This window comes from Amia ocellicauda, chromosome 11 (genome assembly GCF_036373705.1).
Source record: "Amia ocellicauda isolate fAmiCal2 chromosome 11, fAmiCal2.hap1, whole genome shotgun sequence".
NCBI classification, from domain to species: Eukaryota; Metazoa; Chordata; class Actinopteri; order Amiiformes; family Amiidae; genus Amia; species Amia ocellicauda.
The window spans coordinates 22,753,526-22,770,828 of record NC_089860.1 but is presented as its reverse complement, the minus strand read 5'-3'; the positions used below and the strand labels follow the sequence as shown (position 1 = coordinate 22,770,828).

Below are 17,303 nucleotides of genomic sequence, written 5' to 3'. Positions count from 1 at the left end.
GGCTGGACAATATGCAGCTTTTTATTATCTTTTCAACTTTATGATGAATTAACATCTGTGGGAATGCTCTCTCTCTCTCTCTCTCTACCTCTCAGAGCAATAGCAGTCCTCTCTGGCGTAATCTCCGACAGCAGGACATTTGAGCCTTGTCCAAATCTCCTAACGGGTGCCTGTGCTAATTCCCTGCCCAAACTACCCGTGGATTTCTTCCCGGCTTTAATCTCCCATAATGCCTTATTCGATTATTGTCAAGGCTCCGGGTCCGCCTCTAATAAAACTCTTTAGTGTGTCTGCCGAGGCAGGCAGAGGAGGCACAGCCGCACCAAGGATCCGGGGTGGAAAAGCTGCCCGGTTTATACTAGGGCTTAGGATAACCTATTTTGTAGGAGCGTTAAACTATGGGATGCGCAAATTCTCACAGTTGACAAGAGCTTTGTGGTCGCGGTGTGTGCAAAAGGCATGGCTTTCCTGCTCACTTGCTTTCTCCTGGTTTGGTGAGTATGCTGTCTGGCTACAATATTGTTGTGTCACCAGAAGAAGGGGAATACATCGATGTGTTGGTCTGTTTGCGCAACACTGTTTCCATTAGCGCTAGTTGTGATGTATTGGGGTTTCTTTGAACCTGCCGCACAAGGCGATGCCAGGTAAGTTACTTTCTTTTTTTTTTGAGTTGGCAACAAATAACTGGAGGTCTGATTTCAGTTATGGCACTGTCTGGGGAAACCAGCACACTGAAGTGAGCATCTATTCAGAAAACATCACGCGTATTTTGGACAGGCTGCTGGATGGATATGACAACAGGCTACGACCTGGATTTGGAGGTACCGTCGCAAATGTGAAGTGTGTGAGGACAGGGGTGTGAAGTTTTAGACAGATACTGTGACAGGTGTTGAGAAAGTTGGCGCTGTACAAAGGCCGTGGGAGATCCCTGGGACAGCCCCTTTCTTCTGGGACTGTTGAAAGTAGTGTCTGGGTGAAGTGTAGCTCATCTGATTAATTTCCCTGTCATGTACTTTTGCCCTGGAGTGCTTTTTATGTCTGAGCAATTAAATTATGCACTGACCAATTAGACTCTACACAGCACAGGCCAACCAATAAAAAGTGTAATTATTATAGTAATTGCACTGAAAGGAAGTCTTAACTCAGTCAGTGCATTTTAAAGCAGCAGTGTGAAGAATGTGAAATAGAAAATCTTGCCTTATTCCAATTGTAGTGTGTTTCTAAAGCCATTTTGAGTTTGATGACAAGAGTTTGAAGGACTTTAATGATGATTATATTCATGATTTTAAACAAACAACCTATTTTAGGTCCTGTCACTGAAGTCAAAACAGACATCTATGTTACCAGTTTTGGTCCTGTTTCAGATGTTGAAATGGTACGTAGTATTATTGTCCTCTCTATAAAGTTCAGTTGCGTGAACACACATTGTGCACGAGTGTTACTAATGTTTTGTGTTTTATTTTGCCTATTCCTAGAGACAAGCTATTAGAATTGCTAAGCGCTCTGAGCTTTAGCATGTCCACTGCCTCAAGTCATGCTCGTACTGCCTTCGTTATTTTGGCATTTGGGCAGAATGTCATTAAAGCAGATTAGAAAGTTTAATCTGCTTGACAATCCCTGTCAGTGAAGGTCTTAACTGGGCGTTTTATTTTCGTTACATACTGCACTATTTTCACTGCATCTAAATCTATCTGAATCACCATGTGACAAAGTGTGGCATTCCCATAGGCAGATCCAATACTAGGCATGTATAGCTGCAGTTTACATACACCTTTTAATCATGCTTTTTTGACAGACAGAATCATAGATAAGAATTACTAGACATAAACCTTTCATATTAGCAAAATGCATCATGGATTTCCTGTAGTTTCATTAAATTCTTCCCATGGTATTGTTTTAAGCCATAGATTTATGAATTTAATCCACCACCCAAAAAATGATTCTAACATTAATATTTTATCTATTATTTCATATATATAAAAGTATATTCAAACAAGGAGGGGAGTCTGGTGTGGTAGCTTTTGAAAGCTTCTTTAGCAGAAGAAAATCAATGTGATATACAATTTTTCTTGACATTAATATGAATCATTATAAAGTATTTTGGAGTTCACGCTCATCAGGATTTAGAAGTAAACAATTGCTTTTTTGTGACATTGATTTGATTGACTTCTGGATAAATAAATACAAATGTCCACCATTTTACCCATTGTAGGAATACACCATGGATGTATTCTTCAGGCAAACATGGATTGATGAGAGGTTGAAGTTTGATGGGCCCATTGAAATCCTTAGACTCAATAACCTAATGGTTAGTAAGATCTGGACTCCTGACACCTTCTTCAGAAATGGCAAGAAGTCCATCTCGCACAACATGACCACTCCCAACAAGCTATTCAGGATCATGCAGAATGGGACGGTACTCTATACAATGAGGTAGATTATAATAATCATTATTTTATTTGTCTGCTGCCTTTGTCCAAGGTTCTCAACAATGAGCTGTGTGCAAGATATGTAGTGCTAAGGTTACACATAGTAGTAGTACAGCAATAGTGGACCTTAGTGGACAGTGTGAACAACTGCTGTAGTGGTGATAACAGTTGTGGTTCAATAAGATTGCCTTAATTATATAATAGTTAGTGACCTGCAATGTTTATTTATAAATTGAACTGTGATGAAGAACAATACACACAAATAAAATGCAGTAATTTGTTTTTGCAATTGCAGACTTACCATCAATGCAGAGTGTCCAATGAGACTAATGAACTTCCCAATGGATGGGCATGCATGTCCATTAAAATTTGGTAGCTGTAAGATTCATTTTCTTTTATATTGTAATATAAACACACAGGGGTTAGAGACTGAACACACTGTCCCCCTTGCCACTTTATCCCACTCCCTGTGCCCCCTCCCCCCCACCACACCATCTTTCCCCTATCAACCCCTTATTAGGTGCAGTGACACGTTACAATATATACATGTTCTTCTTTTTTGGGGGTGGTGGGTGATAGTAGAGGGGCTCGTTCATTTTCTTAAATTAATATTTTCTCAGAAAACATGACTGACAATATCCTTTTTACTTAAAACATAGATGCCTACCCCAAAAGTGAAATCATTTATACGTGGAAGAAAGGACCACTATACTCAGTAGAAGTACCTGAAGAGTCATCAAGTTTGCTTCAGTATGATCTAATAGGACAGACTGTGTCAAGCGAAACGTTAAAATCCAACACAGGTAAGGGGCATATTTATTTCAGCTGAATGACTGTCAAGTAGACTTGTAGGTTTTTATTTTAAAAACGAGATAGATTTGGAAAATGGTTAATTTAGCCTCTTTGTTTCTCTAAATTCTATACTGCATTCATATACTAAAGCTATCCACCAATGCTTTATGGAGATCCTCTGGAATATCACACATATAACCTGCAATATAATAATGCTGATATTGGCTGAATATGTAAGTAGATCTAAGGAAGAAGGGAAAAGGACAGCTTAGTGTTAATGTTAGTGATTGTTTGAAATACGCTGGATAAATAAATAGTCCAAATATAATCAGACAGCATCAGTGCTAATGCACACAGTCCTGCATGTGAGCACGCCACTGACCCCCTAATTCGCTAGGTATATGGACTTCACGTTTTCCATATACAATGGCTAGTCTCTTCAGAATTCACAATACAAAAATGCTGTGCAAGGTATGCAATTACTTGTTTGTTGTAAGCACAGATTAAATATATTGATCTAAAATGCTGTTTACCCTCGCAGAATGTCCAGATTGAAATGCAAAGGAAGGCTTGTATGCTTTTCTCATATAAGTATAAAGACAAACGTAACTGTAACAGAAGTAATTAGAAAGCTGGTGATATTGTTTGATGGAATGCTGAACTGTTTTGAATTGCTGCTTTTAAACTGTGCTCCCTCCTCCCCCCAAAAAAAATCCATTTGTTTTCTGACAGGTGAATACATAGTTATGACAGTTTACTTCCACCTGCAAAGGAAGATGGGCTACTTCATGATTCAGACATACATTCCGTGCATAATGACAGTAATACTTTCTCAGGTGTCTTTCTGGATCAATAAGGAGTCAGTTCCTGCTAGGACTGTATTTGGTAGGCCATGGGATGTTCTATTAAAGACCAATAATTCAGCTACATTTGCAGTGTTTACATGTAACATTGTTATATACTTTAAAACGCCTCCCACTTCCAACCCCCCCCCCAAAAAACACAATATGCAGGTATAAATCTTAAGGCTGGATTTACTAGATTTACTTTGGACTTTCTCCACTTTTTTGGGTGTCTACTATAAAACTGTGAAGGGTTTGTCTTCAGTATATTGCTATTATTATTAATTGAAGGGTGAGACTCCTTATGGATTGTATTTATATATGTATATGTTCATAAAAAGACTGATGAGCACTTTTAGCTGTATGGCTCAGATTAATTGTATATTTGTGAAAAAAAAAATTAATTGGCAAATCTTTACAGTTGAAAAAAAAAGTTCTTAAATGGGTCATTTTAGGATGCAGATTCTTAATTTGTTGGACTTTCAAGGCTTGTGAAGGCTTGTATTGTGACTGATCCAGTTCAATTGTTACGTTTTTGCCTTAGGAACAAGGAGCGCTTTGTATCATTCTGATCCTTTTAATTTAGATTTTAATTTGCACTATTTGTTTTTACTTGAATGAGTGCAATTGCTGGTCCTTGAAGATTGCAATGTTCTTAGAAGTACTTCAGAACATCAACTGGTCTAAATTGAGGGGACATTCAAATCATTAGGATGGATTTAATTTGGCTACTTTTGATATGGATATCTTTAGAAACTCATTAATGTTATACTTCCTGCTAGGTTCATTTCTTATACAGTGTTTTTTTGTTTTTTAAATGTTTAGATTATATTCAGTTATCTTGTCTGTCCATGAAGATGTCTTATGTAATAGCCAAGCATGTCCTAATACTAAATAGGTTAGAATTTATATTTTTAATTTCAGTTTTTTTGGGGGTGTGGAAGAACATATTATTTAATTTAAATTAGACTCCTGAGTTTGTGTTTTTCTTTACTCTTACAAGACAAAAATGGAACATATTAAATCTGACATTTCTTCGTTCAACTCAGTACAAACATTTATACATTTCAGAAAACATGACACAATTTAAAATGTCCTCAGATTGGATAACAGCCTGTGTTCAAGTGAGCCAATAAATTATGCTTTTGGTGTTGATGACCTCTACATTCTTAAAGCTCTGAACCTTCCGTACGACAGTTTAAGGAGCTTAACTGATCTAAACTCATTTGTACCTTGCCGTTTACCTTAAACAAACCTGGCATGGCTGCGAATCACAAGACACTCTTGCCAGAAGCAGTGGATTGTTTGGGTCTCCGAATGTAAAGGACAATGCAGTGTAACAGGAATGCTACACCTTAGGGAGTTCACAAATGCAAGAGATACTAGGAAATAAGCCTAATGAACTTCCCAAGAGAATGCGTTCAATTCAGTTTCTATGATGGATAGCATATGTGGTGTCACAGTCTAACAAGCTCTTAAGTTATAACTAACATCAGTGGAAAGTATAATGTATTAGGACAGATTCAGCACTGACTAAACATAATTCAAATTAAATGACCCCCGAGTTTGGAAGAGTACCGGTTTGTTCTAGAGCTATATAGAGTACTGAGAGGATAGTGAGGATCATGCTTTGTGGCATTGTCTGGTTACGCCATTGTGCTTACATCGTATGGCCGAGATCAGCTATCCTAGTGTTTGGCACACAGTCTATAAGGCGAATTCTAGGAAGATGGTGTAGGAGATTATTATCGGCAGGAATTGCTTATGTATAGCCCCCACATGCTCAATGGGGTTGTGTGTATGATGTCTCCTTGCTTTTCCAAAATAACGGCCCTCTTTGGACAGGTAGACATTGACAAGAAGAGATGGAAGTCTGTTTTTAGAAGAAGAAAAAAAACAGTCCCTCCCTGAGCACCGGGTTGGAGCGGTCATTGGCCTAGTTGCACTTGACACTAAAAAGAGTCAGGACATCAAGACTGGTGCCATGGCCTGGCTAATTGCTGGAGACAAGCTTCATTGAGCACATGTTGACTGCCCCTAACCAATCCCTACACAAAGCATTGCAGTAATCCAACTTTACTGATATAGGTTCCCACCAGCACAAAGTATTCCACCTAATCTCATTTGGCTAATTCTGTGTATAGTCCCAGCATTCACTGCTGCTCCTTCAAAAAGGTTTACTTTTGACTTACTGCAGACTGTATATAGTGTTTCAGGTTTTAGCACTAAAATGGGGACTTTAGATGGACTGAAACATTATTACACCTCTCCAAAGCCCTGCACTCCTTTTGTCCTGGAAATTAACAATGTGAATATCTAATTAATGAGAAAATTAGAGCGTCATTCCCCTTGAGAGGCCCAGAAACCTATTTTTCATTCACAGTAAATGACAAAGTGGTTGCATAAAAGATGTATATTTTTTCCATATGCCTTTCTGAAGGTGGTCTTTATTTAAAAATAAAATGTGTTTGTTAAATCAATTAATACATTTTCTTAAATGTAAAAATAAAGCACAGTATGCTCTTGCTTTTTGACCAGTTTGGAATTTTGACTTACAACCTATCTCAAAGTATTTACATCACCACTCCAGTGTCCCAGTTTATTCGTTTTGAAAGAAAAGGCAAATTCAGTTGAGTGGATATCTGCGCTTGGTTTCTACAGTTTGCTTTTATGGACTGCATGCGACTAATACTGTTGTCCCAATAACTTTTGTTAGCAACCTATTAACTATGGCAGACACATTCTCAAGAGTGTAAAAACAAGGCTAGCTGTTTACATAAACAGAGAGTCCTTCCTTTAATGTGAGTTAGTAAATCCAGCTGGATCATATTTAAAGCTGCAGTATCTCTCGAATATAAAATTACAACTTGTTTTATCCTAGTAACAGCAACTTGATATGACTGACATTATTGGTTTATAATCTAAAGGAAAATGAAGCAAGCAAACAAACACACTGATTTTTTAATTGTATTTTTTGCAAAGGAAATATCCCAAATGTAGGAGCCCTTTGATCTGAGAGGGGGCCTTCAGTCCATTTGATCAGCAGTAGGCGTATTTGGCTCTGAGTGCTGTTTCTTACAACCCTCATAACCACACTTATATAATAAGACTGTAAGAGAAACTGCATCTTTAAATGAAAGATTTACCACTTTCTTGAGAATTGGTTTTACATTATGTCAAATAACTATTCTTTTAAAAGGGAAGAAATCTGGGAAAGTAACTCAACTTACAAGACATTTAAGGACATCCGAGTCCTCTATTTATTGTTTCCTTCCTTTTAACAAAATGTATTACGCTAATGTGGGCTCTTCCTTTCTCTGAAATTGATGTATCCCAGAACTCAAGTGGATAAGACACTATCTATCCCACAGATTGTTTCTGCAGTAATTGCAATGTCTGGATCAGACAGTATTGTTCTCTCTAAACGTGTTACATGTAAGCCTACATCACTTCATTTGTTTCTTTAACCATCATCATTCTTCATCATGTGTCCATTTCAGGTGAATATGCATTGCAGGTAGTCTGTTTTCATCTCGAGAGAAAACTAGGCTACTATCTCATTCAAACATACATTCCATGCTTCATGACTGTTGTTCTGTCCCAAGTTGTGTTCTGGATCAACAAAGAATCTGTTCCTGCAAGAACTGTAGCTGGTATGAAACCTCCCCAGATCTGTGTATATCTGTTTGATGTGTTAGTGAATCAGTTATGATTTAGGGTGGATTTGTGTCCTGGAACCACAGGAAGCACTTTTTTTCATTGTTATTCTCAGAATGTGTTCCCTGTAACCAAGGGTGCTGGGAATGTACTGCTTCTTCTCAGCTTCTCAATTTGACAATTGTCTCATATCGGTAGATGGGTTCGGGAAAGGGGAAGTAAAATACTCACAATTTAAGTCCATATGCATATTGCATCTCTTCAGTAGGGTGATGATGGCCTTGTGCTGGTTGGTTTTTTTTTGGACACAAATGCATTTTGAATCATATCTCTGTTACGTCTGGATTGTGCATGAGTAGATACATGAATGTACAAGTTTAAATAAAATGATACTAGAACATAGTTATAACAAAATAAATATAGGTTTAAAGGATTTATTGAAACTCAGCTAATTGACATAGTTTTAGAAAAGAACAAGTTCCACTGAAGGAGTCAAATAATGGATTTGGAGATGTAACAAACTGCAAATCAAGGTGGACTGTTTGCTAGGTGTAGTTCTGGAGAAGTTTTACATTATAGTTAAGTATTGGTTTAATGACGTAAAACTATGAGCAATACATTTTAGAATAAACTGATGTAGGTAGCAAGAGACAAGTTACTGTCTCATAAGAACAGAGGAACTACATAGACTAAACAGAGGGTATAGTGAGTGATCTAACCAAGTCCCTTTGATCTCTGGGGAAATAGGTGTGTCTGCTCCTCTTTGCTGTTGCTGTGCTTTCTGAAGTAACCTGCTCTTGTATTTCAAGGTATCACCACTGTCCTTACTATGACCACACTCAGCATCAGCGCTCGGCACTCTCTGCCAAAAGTCTCCTACGCCACTGCCATGGACTGGTTCATTGCAGTATGCTTTGCCTTTGTCTTCTCCGCCCTCATTGAGTTTGCTGCTGTCAACTATTTTACCAATCTTGAGACTCAGAAATCACTGAGGAAGGCGGCCAAGGCAGCAGCATTAGAGGCAGCAACTGCAGGAAGCGAGGAGGAGATTGTCTCGGTAATTTTCTTCGTCTTTGATAATAGGATACAAGACAAGAACAGACAGCCAAAGTGGCTTAGTATGGAACTGATATTGCAGTTACATTTGTAGTACTGCAGCAGATTACATAAGTAAATGAAATCAATTCAAATGCACAAAGTGCATTCATAGATGCTGGAGCAGTATTCAGACATTATCATTGGATGGCTTCATATATTTGGATGCACTTGTGTAAACATGACCCTTTTATGTGGCGCTGGAGTCTGTCAGTTTATGGAGGAGGTTCTGAATGCTAGCAAAAGACCTGGAAAAAAAAACATCACACGGATTGCCTCTTCATATGAAAAAAATAAAAAGGAAAAATCACATGACTCTAAAACAGTGGCTCTGTATTATGTAAAACTGTGCATCTTACATATGCCTTAATAATCTTTTTAAATGCCTTACATTGCTATTTTTAAATATCACCCAATTTATATGGCCTTAAAAATAGACTACTTATATAATGAAAGAGGAGCCTTTTCCTGAAAAGATCAGTTCACACTTTGCAAAAGACTAAATAAGGCAGATTAAATAACAAATCTTGTCAAGGAGCTTTTGAGGCACAGATCGCCTTTTGAAATTAGATTAAACCAAGAGGTCTTTGCTGAGCTGTATTTTTTTTTCCCCTCTCTAAAACCTCAAAATAGGAATTTGGCATTGAGGGCTGTCAGAATAATTGTTAGCTTTCTGAAGAGAGTGATCTTAAAAGGCGTGCAGAGAAGGGGAATGTACATTGTACAGCAGCTCTGCAATTGATGTGAGAAGCAGTCGTTCCTGTCTGAATTTGCATAATGTGGCTACATTATCTTTAACCAAAAACTATATGTTAATTTGTTATAGGCAGCAGAAAAAAAATATTGTGCCTTTTGGGAGCTATCCTACATAAATTGGTAGTCATTGTCATTTTAAAAATAGCACAGTATTAAAATACTAAGCAGCAGTTCCTCCCAGCATGATCTTACACCACAACGGGTAGTGCACAGCGATAGGCAGCTGACATTTGCAGCTACAACCTGGTATGTCATGGAATTTAGTCAAAAATCCACCCCCTTCCTCTACAGCACTGACAAAGCTGTTCAGATTATTCTTAAAGCAAAAGCAGCTTGGTAATTAGAAAGAGACCAATCAAGTCTAAAATACATGTCATTAAAAAAAAAACAGGTTCTGAAGAGGACATTCTCTTAAACATCAATCTGATACATGTAGTAGTGAATACAACAAATATTGATCCATAATTGAAAATTATTCTTCACAAAATCTTCAATCACAGTGTAAAATTAGATTTTATAAGTGTCACAGTGACCCATTAACTTGTTTATTAGAAGTTGAATTAATATAAAATTTAGTTGATTTAAAGGCTTATTGGCTTGTGGTGCTATTTGTATTATCGTTGCTTCAAACGGGATGTCTTTCTTGAATAAATGTGTGCAAATGAGTTGGCAATGACTTCACACTGAGTTCCTAAAGTAAATACCTGCTCATATCAGAATGTTCCTTATTTTCCTCCCATCAGTTTAGCACTGTTCTTTCTGTGTTTATTGTAAAGCAGGCTGTACCGAGCACAGGCCTTTGTTTAGCAAGGTTGGGTGCCAGTGAGGTCTTGTTGATAAAGTGTTAGCTGCCTCCAGGAGGTGTAGTACAAGCATCTCCTGTGACTTGTGTTTTGTCAATTGACAAAACTAATTTCTGACAAGAAAGAAAAACTACAATATTGTTTTATTGTATTTGTAACATGCAGCAGAACTCGGACTCTAACAGCAACCTGAAGAAGAGGGTCAACTCTGTGGTGTCTCGCAGCGAGCCTCCGATTGAGGAAACCTATGTCCCCCGCCAGCAGCCGCAGTTTCTGCAGCAAGGGTCTGCCATGCCTTTAAACCAGCAGCTCACTGGGACGAGCAAAATAGACAAATATGCGCGTATACTGTTCCCGTTGTCATTCGGAGCCTTCAACCTGGTCTACTGGATTGTCTATTTAACGAAAGATACCATGGAGGTGTCAAGTAAATCCTGAAGGTACAGTGATATTTCCTTCTCTCATTTGCTCCCTTTCCAAAGTTATAAGAACTTGAAAATGGGGGTAATCTATTTTTTCAGCACTTTTGTTTAGGGTATACAAAACGCTATGTTCTTCTGGAGGTTTTGAGAAGTCTAGCGCTCAGGTCTGATGTTGGGAACTTGGTTGTTGAAATTGCCAGCTGTCATAGGAAGCTTTTGATGCTGCGTATGGAATGATGTCATGCTACATTTACAAGCGAGCCCCATGAATTGAAACTGCATGGTGTGTTTATGAGGTCTTCTTACAGCTCTCAATGTAGAGTACACTCGGAGGAAAGATCTTTCACACCTTGATGATTGTTAATTAAAAAGGCTGAGAACGATCCAAAGTATTTTCTTTGCGGCCTGAGAGGAAATATGTTCAGTTTCATAAAACGTAATCCCTAAGAGACTATAAATTGTGGAATAATCAACAACATGTAGTTCTGGCCTAATTAATAACTTGCATCTCCCCTCCCCAACTATAGTTCAGAATATATTACATTACAGAAAAAAGCTCTGTTCAATAAATTATTATGCAAAATCAAAAGAAGTACTGCAGCAAATAGATCTGTCCATCAGTGATCGTGAATGTACTTAATTTTAACTGGGTGCATTGGTTTTGACAGAAAGAAATCTAACGCTCTCACTTGGGATATGCCACCTCCACTTCCTATAAGCCAGGATCATAACTCTGGAAGGCATGAAGCAACCTTCCGCCTGTCACATTGCAATCTAAAATTAATATGCATATGTACACGCGTGCACACTTCATGTAATTTATGTTGTTTTCAAATGTCAAGTTTCAATTCCGACTTATTACAGTAGGATCAAATCACACACGCAATCATAATACACTAAATTAAGTGTCAGTATTATGCAGATTAATTTGCCTTAACATATTCTATGATTCTTCTTTAGGACAGGGGTTATGAACATTTCCTCGAGGCCTAAGTGTCCCCTGGTGTTTGTTCCAGCCTGAGTTTCCAATTCATGAATTGTCTCATTAACCAGATACATTCACTTCTTGTTAGGCTTCATAGACTATATACCCAAACCAACAGTAGTCTGCAGGAGAGCTTGAACAAAGTCTAAAATGTCCAAATGAGAAAAATAATTTGACAGACAAAGCCATTTGAAAGCTCTAGTCATCTCTGGCGAAGGCATCACTGCACTGAAACTCTGTTTTTTAGCCACTATGAACAAAACAATTGTTGGAGTGCATTAATACCATTCACCATTTACAGCCCTGCGCTAGGATAGTGACCCAGAGAACCGGGGCCAGCACACAGTTGAATGGGCCATGGCAGCCTTGATTTTGCACTGTGAGGGGTGTGATTTTCAGTTATAGCGGATGTTGACTCAGCATTTTGCCTGCATTAAACCACGGGGTGCATAGAACAGAGAGCTCAGTCTTACATAAGAGGTGCGAATGCCAATCTTTTGGTGCGGTGTCTTAATCTTAATTAATCTCACTTTCCATATGTGTTTTACGCTTGGAAAAAGATCACAAAGAGGCATATTTGTTCTATTTTTCTCTAGAATACGTAAAGGATTTTAGGTGTTAAAATGAGGGGAAATGAATGCTAAATAACCACTAAAGTCAGGACAGCCTAATCTGTCACACTTGAAAGCATCCCAATGTGAAGATCGGATTCACAATTTTCCTCTATTTTAATAACTGGCTGGACACACTGATTACCAAGTGAGATTCTCACTGCAGAGACCCCACGATTTAGATTACTAAGATAGACAAAGAATGAAAAAATAAAAAGCACATTACCATATGTTTAGCAGGAGGGTACAGTACATACACCGTTATTTGAAAGATGTCTTATAACAAAGGAAGAAGCATTACAAGTCTAGACACATGCATTATGCAGTGTTGGATTGCATTCCTAATAAGTGGTATAATGCTCTTGGATTTCTTAATGTTATGAAATCCTTGGCCAAACTCTAAAACCAACATACAATGACAGAAAGAGACACATTTTAGTGTTATCTAGTTACTATATTCTATAACCCTTCCAATTAATTTTATAAAGACTGAAACAAAAGAAATACCTTTCCTGAAGTAGTTCAAAGTGCAGAAATGTGTGCCAAATGCATGTCAGTTCAAAAAAATCCAGATTTATCTGATGCATTGAAGGCTTTACTGTGAACCGTTTTAGTGACCCCCATGCCTGTAGTTGAGTGTACTGCGTGGTGTGCTGCAATATTACATTTTTTCTACATTTCTTTACATTATCAATACAGTTTTTAACCATTAAAGCCACAGAAAATGCTTCCGCTGGCTAAATGCATGGGACTATAGTTTTCTTGCCTCACATAAGCTGTTCGTTAATATATGGAAAATAAATCACTTTTCAACACCCACACCAATAGAATCCATTTTCTTTTTGTTCGTCTTCTACTCTATTCCCTGTCGTTTTTCTTATTACCTCAAAGCTTTCTTAGTCTACAGCAGCCACAGGACATAGCAGCGAAATAAGACCGCTCATTGTGTATATGAGGTTGAAAGTAAATAATGCAATGCCTACTTGGAAAAGAAATCCTCTAGTAGTCGGTTGTTAATGAATAGGCTTTTCAAGATCGCCATATAGAAGATGCATTTGTGTGAGAGGCTTCTTAAGATCCGAGTGAACAACCTCTGAATTTACCTGTGGGCAATAAACTTGCTTTTTATTGCTTGCCAGATTGATAGGCTTGAAAAACTGCTTTCCCTTTCTTGTGATAAATCAGAACCAGTAAGTGTCGTACAAAATTTCTATTTGCCATCTTGGGTCTTTCTTTAACAGTAGCTTCTATTCAATGACAACACAATCAATACTTTTCAGCCCCAAAGATAGCAAGGTCTAAAATGTCAGAAAAATTGTCATATAAAACAGTTTTTTTTCTCAGAAGACAATACATTGTTTCCTTTTTTTGTGCCAATATTGTGCAAATAAATATTACCGGAAGTGCAGACATCAACACTTCATTGTGATGCACACGTATCTGTGTGTGTTTAATTAATACTTTGCTTGTGATGTAACTCAAAAGTTTACACTTTCATCAGCAGGATGAATTAGAGCATTCAATGCTATTTTGGGTTGACATGCCACTGGGAGAATACATGTTGCAGTTTAGCAATAAAACCCAATTTAAGTTCCCAAGTGATTCCATTAAATTTTTTTCCAAGCATTTGTCCTAATATTGGTAAAAACTACAGGATTATTAATTAATCATATAAACATGAAGCACTCTAATTGGGTCTTGGTATCTTGACATAATGGAGTTTTCTGCATAGCACTGACTTATTTTTCAATGAGGCGTCTGTGGTAAGGGGAAGATCAAAATGTAGCATCTTGTCAGACAGAATTGTAATCCTAATCCTGATTTATAGTATGTATAAGTGAAACCTATTGTCCTTGAATTACCAGTTTGCGTTCAGAAAACACATTTTAAAAGCTCTTTAGGGCAATCCAGTCAGGAACAACAGTGCCCTCGTTTTTTAGGTCTCTAGGATCTGAAGATCTTTACTCAGCTGTTTTCTTAAATCATTTAAAATGATGTTTAATATGCTCCAACCTTAGGGACTGGTGCTACAATGGTGTCAGGAAGAAAACAGAATGAACTGATAGGCTTTCTCATCTAGATATGGGTAAAACTGCATTTAAATGGAGCTTCACTCCAGATAGTCTTGTAAACTAAGCACAAAGTCTTGCAAAGTTTCCCGAGACTGAAGATAAAATAAACAAAAACAAAACAATGGACTTGCTTGAGTGTCTCACAAGCTCAGACTGACAGTATTTCTGTTTGGAAGCATTCAGATCAACTTTATTACACATCAAGGGATGAGTGAAATACAATTAGAGCATTTCAAGTGTGCAGTTCCACACCATTCAATACCAACCTATTTCCCAGTGAGTATGATCTGTTCCTCACATAGCTAAAAGCCTTGAAGAAGAAATTCTTCCCTTTTCCCTGAGTAACCTGAGAAGCTCCTGGAATTATTATGTATATATTTTTATCTTTGAGCTTCTTTCCAGTGTCTTGTGTTGTCATCCACGTTCCTTTACTTTGTCTCTCTCTTTTTGATTCCTCTTTGGATTACAGGGAGAAAGCTACTCCACGCTCCGCCACATTTACCCCCATTCTCCCATCCCCGGAAGATTTTGGAAAAGAACCGTTGATTGACTGCAATGAACCATAAGAAGATCATGCTGTTATCTTTCTGATGCTCTTTATTTCTGTGTTGGGGACGTGACACTCCCTGACCTTCCATCCCCTGGACCAAGTGATGGGGCTACTGTTCATTTAGACATTTTGCCTTTGGCCAGACTTTAAGTTTATGCAAGTATTGTATTACCTCTCAAAGCAGGTTCAGGTGTGTTCCTTTCAACTAAATGCCTTTTTCTTTCTTTCAGTTCAAATCAGGGCTTTCAAAGAAGTAGCTGAAATGCTGACTTGACCCCGCAGGCCTGTACAGTACTTTGTCTGTACTAATTGAACACATTAATTACATTCAAAGCAGACATGCATAAAACCTGGGGGTTTGATATTGTGGACTGTGGGAGTTCTTGTCATTGTTGGTTGTCCTTTTTTGTTTAATATACATGTGTGTGTGTGTGTCTGATGTATATGTGTGTGTGTTCTATTTTGGCAAATCCAAGGCTATCAACTGAAACCAAAAATCTGTCCAGACTGTTAACAGGTTATAGACAGCTCATGTTACATCAGCAAACATATTTCAAATCTTTCATTAGTTGACAGTCCTGTGGTCATGTGAGGTTTGGGAGTATTGACCAGCCTTCAGAATCACACATTAATGCAACCGTTTACAAAGCATTCGCTGTGTCTCATGTACACACTTTTAAAACCAAAGCTTGCAGAAGTCACAGGTTCCATCTTAACAGAGAGATCAAACAACAGCACCTACAAGTGAAACTAGGGGTTTAAAGCAATAATATATAATTGGCTACCAACTACATTGTTAGCCCTAAATGTAATACACTGATTGTAAATCCTAGATTGATGTTAAAAAAATTAAAAAAAGCAATCCAGACTCTAGGACTGACAGTTTAAAGGGTCGAGAACTGGATATAGGCTGGCATTAAATCAAAACTTTGACTCACCCGCTAATAGAAAACTACAGAACATGAAACTGCAATGGAGTTCATTTTAGTTGGATAATCATAAATGTAACCGCAATGATGTACAGGTTTGTAGTTTGCTATTAGCGGGTGGGTTTTGATTTAATCTGGCCCATGATCATTTTCTTTTACATTTGTTTTCTTTTCTGGTTTTGCTCTTTGATTATTATGCTATATTTTAAAATGTAAAATAAAGACATAAATCTATATACATATTTAAATAATAACTACAAATATATATCAGGGATCCCATAATTAGCTGGTTGAAATCAGTACCTTTAAATGTTAATTTTTAAAGGGGTTTGCAATAAATCTTAAAATGAAGTACAAAGGTATTATATTTTATATTTGATTATACTTAATTATACTCTTGCTTCTGATACCCTTCTCAGTTGTATGTAGGACATGTAGCCCTGCCATTGTGTGTATAATGCAAAACACTACAGATGCACAGGGAAACAAAATCACAAAGCAGTTACAAGCCTACATGTACAAACATTAAATTACCTTGCATCATTATACTGTATTAACACCTTGCTGTGTCACAATACACATTAGTCTACACTATTAAGTCTTATTTTGATAATATGGAGAGAGAGAAAAAGTTTTGGATACATTATCAGTGATTTACATTCCTTTCAAGTTCCAGAATAGATTTGTTTAAATCTGAACATGTTATATTTCTCATGTTGGAATCATACATTTTCCAACAGTAAAAATACAGAATGTAATGTATTCAGAGCAAAAGTCAGGGTAAGAAATTAAGGTAATAATATTAAAGATACTATGCATTGGGAAGTATTCAGACTTCATTTAAATGTTTTATATTTTATCCCCACGACTACTGGCACCTCCAAACAATACTTAATTACTTTTTACTCTCTTAACTTTAAGGAGTTCCATTTTTTTCATGGTCAACTTTACCTTTTGGAAATAGTTACTATTATTGTTGTTCAATTGTTTTTAATCAAAGGACCAATCTGACAATTTCCAAAAATACTCTCCTATTTCATACATGCATTGATTGAAATGTACTATGTGTATTATTTTATCAGGGCAGGGGTGCATACATACAATACATAACTTTTTAGAATTTATATAAATTATTTGTAGGAGAGAGAAAAAAGTGATAATTAGTGCAGGAATGTTAATCTTTTCTTACCGGTTTAACCAGTGTATGAACAGTTTTACTGAAATTAACACTATTCAGTGTCTTATGTTAATGTATTGTTAATGAAGATAAAAAAAACTGTATTTATGGCTCTGCTTTTAGATATTTTATTCCGTATTGACGGCATGATAAGTCTACAATTTATATATTATTTTTCTAGTA

The 17,303-nt window shown here is 37.1% G+C and overlaps 1 protein-coding gene across 4 annotated transcripts; it reads left to right on the top strand.

Annotated features, from left to right (window-relative positions):
• The first annotated feature begins 274 nt into the window (after nt 1–274).
• gabra6b (gamma-aminobutyric acid type A receptor subunit alpha6b) lies at nt 275–16,060 on the top strand. 4 transcript variants are annotated; one of them, XM_066716994.1, is made up of 10 exons: nt 276–494; nt 703–821; nt 1,308–1,375; nt 2,213–2,433; nt 2,725–2,807; nt 3,089–3,232; nt 7,564–7,716; nt 8,530–8,777; nt 10,540–10,814; nt 14,934–16,060. In XM_066716994.1, exons 1-9 carry the CDS (start codon nt 460–462, stop codon nt 10,810–10,812), a joined length of 1,344 nt encoding a protein of 447 aa, XP_066573091.1. In that variant the 5' UTR covers nt 276–459; the 3' UTR covers nt 10,813–10,814; nt 14,934–16,060. The 4 variants fall into 4 exon arrangements, with proteins under 4 accessions (XP_066573093.1, XP_066573091.1, XP_066573092.1 ...); XM_066716995.1 differs by lacking the exon at nt 7,564–7,716 and adding an exon at nt 3,954–4,106 and having other exon boundaries at nt 277–494; nt 10,543–10,814; XM_066716993.1 differs by lacking the exon at nt 7,564–7,716 and adding an exon at nt 3,954–4,106 and having other exon boundaries at nt 277–494.
• Nucleotides 16,061–17,303: the final 1,243 nt, after the last annotated feature.

Bases quoted from the DNA above. Each gene is read 5' to 3' on its own strand.
- gabra6b (XM_066716994.1), top strand. From the start codon at position 460: ATGGCTTTCCTGCTCACTTGCTTTCTCCTGGTTTG. The intron at 2,808-3,088 runs GTAAGATTCATT...CTTAAAACATAG, and splicing joins TCCATTAAAATTTGGTAGCT to ATGCCTACCCCAAAAGTGAA. The intron at 8,778-10,539 runs GTAATTTTCTTC...TGTAACATGCAG, and splicing joins GCGAGGAGGAGATTGTCTCG to CAGAACTCGGACTCTAACAG.